At 33.9% G+C, this 6,536-nt stretch overlaps 1 protein-coding gene across 1 annotated transcript; it reads right to left on the bottom strand.

Moving 5' to 3' along the window:
* Positions 1-1,287: 1,287 nt before the first annotated feature.
* LOC114711791 (RNA polymerase-associated protein LEO1-like) lies at positions 1,288-5,893 on the bottom strand. Its single transcript, XM_028896219.1, has 6 exons — positions 5,360-5,893; positions 3,428-3,526; positions 3,171-3,308; positions 3,012-3,072; positions 2,445-2,569; positions 1,288-1,754 (listed from the first exon to the last, which is right to left on the bottom strand). Exons 1-6 carry the CDS (start codon positions 5,735-5,737, stop codon positions 1,686-1,688), a joined length of 870 nt encoding a protein of 289 aa, XP_028752052.1. The 5' UTR covers positions 5,738-5,893; the 3' UTR covers positions 1,288-1,685.
* Positions 5,894-6,536: the final 643 nt, after the last annotated feature.

Raw genomic sequence — 6,536 nt, 5'->3', positions numbered from 1 at the left:
TAAGTGCACATTTGCCATAAAAGTTTACTCAGGAACGCTTGGTATCTAAAAATTTTCAAATTGTAGCAATGTTGTCCCAACTATTATTCATGTTAAATTTGATTATTAATTAACCAAATATGCTAAGCTAGTAGTTCCACTTATGATCCACTTCATATTTTTTAAGGTGAGGATTTAGTACTAACTTTGAAAAAAGAAAAATCATTGCTTCTATGCTTTCTAAGCCTGTGGTTATTCTTAAAATCGACTTCACCGTTTACATCTTTGAAAAATTCTTGTGAATTTCTTCTCTATATATATTATTTACTATTTTTTTCTCTACTTTTGTTCTTATAAAAAGCACTAAACTAAGAACAAATGACAAAATAATAAATGTATGGAAAGAGTTATTTTTGTGTAAAAGAAATGGCATCAGACTTATGAATCAAGAATGAAGTGGATAGCTTGGAAAAAAATGAAATGAATCACACATAGACCTGCTGGCACAACATATTTGGTTAGTTTAACATTTGGGACGATATAATTATAATTTGAAACTTTCAGACACCCAACACTCCAGAGTAAAAACTTCCAGAAAAATTTATATTTTAACTCAAAAAAAGAAAAAATGACGTGAAGGACACATGAACTTGCCAATTAAGTATAATTAGTCAACTAACAGTTAAACTTAACCTAAATAACGGCCAAACAATATTGCTATGATTTGAAAACTCCCCGGATAACATTAAGCCAAAAAATACTTTCGGATACCTAGTGCTCCTAAATACAAACTTATGAAACAAATTTGCATCTTATCTCAAAAACTTAATAAAACGTCAAAAAGGTGACTGTCATGTAAAGAAGATAAAATAAAACTATAATTAGTCCATAACTTTTTTTTTTTTTTAAATTTCAAAACTAATCTCCGTAGTTTAAGTCTATGAATATGATTTATAGTTTATAAAATTTAATTCTAACACAACACTAATAGAAAAAGCATTTTTTAGATCGTCCTATCTAGACCGTTCATTGTGGGACAGTTTAAAAAACGTGACTGGCGGCATTTTTATAAAACATCGATGTATATTTTACTCTGATTCCCCATAAATGAATCCTATAAGGAAGGTATTACAAAGCAAGTTGTTACGATGGTAGTGCAGCTTATAAAAAATTTTAAGAGATATATAACCATAGAAATATAGATGCAGAATTTACGAACTGAATAATTAATGGACTCGCAACCGATGTCATTAAAATAACTCGCTCCTGTAATAAAAAATGCTACCAATATGCCAAAACTCTAGAACATAATGTCAAATTGTTCCATAAGCATCATATAAAGAAATTGAAAAAACATAAAGTATTTACAGCACAGAAAATGAAAACAGAGTAATTCACTCATCCGCTCAATGCACCTTACTTCAAAAAAGTAAGAAATTAGTTGAACGAGGTTACATTAAATGAAAAAAAAAAAAAAAAGGATTTCGTTTGTGTAAAAGATAAGCGGGACTAACAATATGAAGAGACACCAAAACTCATGCGTTTCACTGACAACAAGAGATTTTTTTTCCCCACAAACTCCTGAAGAGTCCACCTCCAAGAATGGTATGAATAATTTACAAGGAATTAAAACATTACGAGAATATCCTATGACACGTGCCTTAAAAATTGGTCTTACGTCCTATATTATCCTAACCTTGAATCCATCAAGAACTTTCTGATCCTTTGGTCATGTTGCAGCGAACAATAATCTTCCGGAAATCATCTAGGCTTAGCTGGCACAGAGAAAATTATAAATACATAATTACAAAGGAAAAAAAAGGTAAACAGAGAAAATTCAAAGATAACACCTGTCAACAAAAAATATTGCCAGGAAGATTTTAGCAATCTTGAGTATGAAGGAGACAAAATCATCACGATTCATGTTTTTAAAGAACCAGTGGTAAAGCAAATGATCTCGTAATTCTAGGAAAAATTAGAGAAAAAGATCAATCCTGACATTCTCTAGAACAATTTGCTAACCCAAAATAAATAAATAAGTAAAAGGCAAAAGTGTATTTTTGTCCTCTATTTTTATATAAGGTCTTAATTTGATTCCTTAATTTTAAAAAGTATCTTGACTGCTCTAACCATAACATAGTTAACCCCAACCATCGCTAATTTTAAAAAATCAAATGTAATATATTAGTATTTGAGAATATTTTATCAACATTTAAAATTTTAATGGCAACATCTTTTTTGTTAATAAAATAAAACTAATGGTGTTAGCAAGGAATAAATTTTAAAATTAAGGAACTAAAATAAAATCTTCTGTGAAGTTAAAGACTAAAAGTATACTTTTGCCTCAATGAAAACATTGAAAAGAAGGGATGATAGTAAAAACACCACACTACTCACTAATTAGTAATTACTGATTGCTATGAAGTAGAAGTGAAACAAGAGCATTAAGCGCCTGCGTTACTCACCTTTCCATCGTTATCACTATCAAAGTAGTGGATCATGTCAGATAACTCCTTGTCTGTCCACACAAAATCATGAGCTGCAGCAACTCTTTGTAAATCCCTCATTATCACACTTCCTTTGCCTGTTTCTGCAAAACAGGCCTTTCCTCATCAGCGTTTAACAATCGAAAAATGAATATAAAGACGGCCAGAAAATGGGCTTCTTTTTTCTATAATAGTGAGATAACCATTTATTATAGCATTGTAAGGGCAGAAAGTGAGCCCCAAGGCCAACGGTTGAATTCTATGCTTTTTGAAAAGCTTTCACTGAATTTTCACTCATTTACAAGAATAAAAGGTAGTGTTTAACTTAGTCTTTTTATCGCTAGAATGTATGGACCCAAAATGAATGGCTTATAAAGAATGATGTCACCTTAAAGTGGACACTTCTATGCAATAATGTATCTCAATTTCAATAGAGCATACAGCTCCTCTATTCTAGATGTGGTACTAGTTAATGTGCTGCTCATGAATATTTTTGCCATCTTCATCCTTGCCTCAACAAACATAAATAGCAGCAAGAGGAGTTACCATCAATCTCGAAGAAGTGTACAATGACTTCATCCTCAGTCATTTGCAGTCGACTAGTAAACTATTGACAAAGATCAAATTATTAGAACAAAAACAACCAGTAGATAAAGGAATTGTAAGGATTAAAAACAATCCATGAATATTAAACCGAATACAAACTGATTTTTTGTTCTTCCTTCTCCCCTTATCTTCTTGTATGTGATCCTCTCTCTTTGTATCTACATGTGTAGTATTTGCTACATGCTTGTCAGTTAAACATGAGCCTTCAACGGATTCTTGCAGTGAAAGAGCGATTGCCTATTAACAAAAATCAGACGTTTAAGATCCATTGATTCATAGCATCAATCTGTTCAGCAATGTGGCAAGAAGGCTTAGGATCTATGAGAAATAAGAAATGAGAAATAGAATATTAATACCTGCTTCAAAGCTTCATCATCATCATCAATGTCATGTGACTTATTGCAAGGGTCCTTCTTAGAAAGTCTAGCTTTTGCTTTTGAACTGTTTTTCTTCACCTGCAATTGGTATTGACAAAAGTAACTGTAAATGTCAAGCATGTGTATTGTGCTAGTGAAATATCATAGTGCCACATCAGAGAAATTTAGTTTAACTGCTTTCTCATTAAGAACTTGCACAAAAGCAAGGAGATATCTAGGAAAGGAAATCTTTAATAGTACTGCTAAAACAGATATTAATGTATAAAATGTGACATAAAATTAAGCTTCTCAAAGAAACAGAATTGTGTAGACAGATTTCAGATGGAATCCTTGAGTGTGCCACAGAACAGAACCAGGCAACTTTAATCTTCCATTAGGTTAATCCTACATTCCCAGCATGTAAAATTAATTTAATATTTATAAGTTGATGAACAATACAAGACGTTAGCTATAAGATTTATGGCGGCTTACATACAGCTTGTAAATTTTATAGATGCTATCGGCTTTAAAGAAATTCACAGTCAGATATAACTATAACAGTACATGAGTCATGAGTCCAAAAAGAATGAAAGAATTCACCGAAGTAGAATATTGACAAAATAACTAAAATGAGAAGACTGATAGGGCTAAAATCCTTTCTTTCATATGAAAATATCAACTGAACTCAGTACTTGATTCATAGTCTGAATCTGATATGGGAGCTATCATTCTCTAAGGGCCCAAGTACAAAGCTAAACAAGCAACTCATGTGAATCCAACCATATCTCTGAAATGCTTTGCAAATGTTATACAAATTAAGAAAATATATATTATACAAATATCACTTTTTTTTTAACAAGTGTTCCTAGCCCTGACTTGGGCGCTCCATCCCTCACCCCACTCAATATCCAAATGTCTGTAATGCTGCACTTATTGAGAAAACAATTAAGTATTGTTGTGGTCCACACACAATATAAAAAGACCATTCCATAGAACTCATCAGCCCAATCACAAGGCTTACTAGTAACTATTCTTTACAAATTCTATGTAACTTTGATCTCAGGAAATCTAAAATCTTCCTTCAAGGAGATTCTTAATTTAATGGAATGTTAATCATTGTTTAATTTGAATAGTTTACGCTTCACTATTAATGAGCTCTCACTTGCCACAAAACCAAACAAACAGCAAAAGTTGTTTGACCAGTGTGATGTCTGCGCAGGAATAAGATTTTGGTAGTATAATCCATAAAATGAAAGCAAAAGGTGAAGATTTTCAGCAGAGATATGTAAATCTGACTAGCAAGAAATAGACACCTTATATCCATAGCATAATAAAACGGGAGCTAACATAGAAGCAAAGCACATAGATGGAGGATCTGTCCTAATACTCTCGGATCTTCCTCATGTTGTGCACACTTTGTGGGATAAGACTTGTTGTCGTGCACACCATAGAACAATTAAAAAATAAGTTTATCTTTGTGGGCATTGTCATTTTCTTATGTTTCAAAACATCAATTAAATAAACTGTCCAGAAAAATAATCAGGTGTGTCATATTTTCTTCTGGTCATCCTCGTTACGATTCCATTAATATCACTGCAGTGGTCTGATGACATTTTATATACAATGACAGCGGACATCTATTAGACACATTGTGGAATAAACCCACGAAGCCAAACAGAGGAAAGTTTTACAACCTAAAGATAGATGATCCACTTACCCTAACTACTACAGGAGCAGAGAATTCGAAGTTCCACTCACAAACAATTCTTTGCAACCGAGTTTCAAAGAATAAAATCACCCACACAAAAAAAAAAAAAAAAAGTACTTCCAGACAAACCATAAGCCCAGATTCTAATTTTTCCCCCCTCAAATGAGTAAAGAAAACAACATAGAATCACAGGCGATTAAAGCTGAAACATTTTCACAACCCACCTTTCTTTTCCTTGACCGGGAAGCTTTTTCACCGACAAAATCCTCATCATCGTCATCATCATCATCATGCCCATCCTCTCCGCTCGAAGAACTTAATCTCGCTTCTGCATCATCAGGCACGTATTCTTCATCGTCCCCAACCTTCTTTTTCCCTTTCTCATCGGTAACATTGTGACCTCGGCACTTCAAAGAGGAAGCCATTTTGGGCAACCCTAGAGCCTTCAACCTTGCTCTGTTCTCCGCAATTCTACAGAGCCTCTGTTTCTCGTACTCCGAGACGCATAAAGGATGGCCATGGGTAGCAGCTTCAGCCTCCTCTGAGCTTGAATTCTCGTTTGCATCTTCAGACTCGGAATCAGATATATCGCGCTTTGGCATTTCGTTTTACTTGGGTGATCTGTTTCTCATTAAAATTGACGAATTGAAGTTTGCAAGTTCAAGATTTTGGGCGGGTTTAGACTGCGGAGTATATGGGGCGGTTAAGCCCCAGAGATGTCTGTTTTTTGGTCAGAAAACATCAACACAGACTATTGCTTATCGCCAAAAAAGGAACCGGTCGGGGGGGGGGGGGGGAGAAATAAAACAGATAATTGTCTTCCTCCTTTTTTTTTTTTTTTTTGGGTCAATAAAACGCGGAAAACTGCATAATCAAACAGACGAAAAACAAGAGTTCAGGTCAGGTTCCCTTAAACTCTCTCATACGCAAGTGATAGCGGTTGATAAGGGTACAAAAATTACTCTTCATCACATATGGAAGCTCAGCTAGATAATCATCATACAGCATATTTTTCCTAAGATTATGGATAACTATAACTTATATTAAGCTGGCATCATCAATAACATCCTTAAAGGATGTTCGGGATCACAACACCTAGCAATAAGATTAATGGCTTCCAAGCAATTTGTATAAAGAGCAACTCTCTTGTATCCTCTGGTCAGGCACAAATGAAGTACATGAATGATAGCCTACACCTCGACAAGTTTGTAACTTGTTACATCCTATTAATTTTAACCCTGAAAATAAGAAATATAAAATAGATCATGGGTCAAGCAGGGCAACCAACAGATAGATGGCACTTTTGAACGGTAACCAGACTAGAAATCGGATTGTTATTTTCAAAATATCCAGTCAATATTGAACAGAATGGGAAAGTGTACCTGAAATTCTAGAAAATTC

This window comes from Neltuma alba, unplaced genomic scaffold (assembly GCF_004799145.2).
Source record: "Neltuma alba isolate B1F8T4 unplaced genomic scaffold, ASM479914v2 tig00011318_pilon, whole genome shotgun sequence".
NCBI classification, from domain to species: Eukaryota; Viridiplantae; Streptophyta; class Magnoliopsida; order Fabales; family Fabaceae; genus Neltuma; species Neltuma alba.
Note: the sequence above shows the minus strand (reverse complement) of the source record. Positions and strands in the feature narration are given on the sequence as shown.

What these genes read in the sequence shown, in the direction of transcription:
- LOC114711791 (XM_028896219.1), bottom strand. Translation starts at nt 5,737, where the DNA reads ATGCCAAAGCGCGATATATCTGATTCCGAGTCTGAAGATGCAAACGAG. An exon ending in CCCGGTCAAGGAAAAGAAAG is followed by an intron (nt 3,527 to 5,359) that starts GTGGGTTGTGAA and finishes TACCAATTGCAG; the next exon opens with GTGAAGAAAAACAGTTCAAA. An exon ending in ACACTTCTTCGAGATTGATG is followed by an intron (nt 2,570 to 3,011) that starts GTAACTCCTCTT and finishes CCTGTTTTGCAG; the next exon opens with AAACAGGCAAAGGAAGTGTG.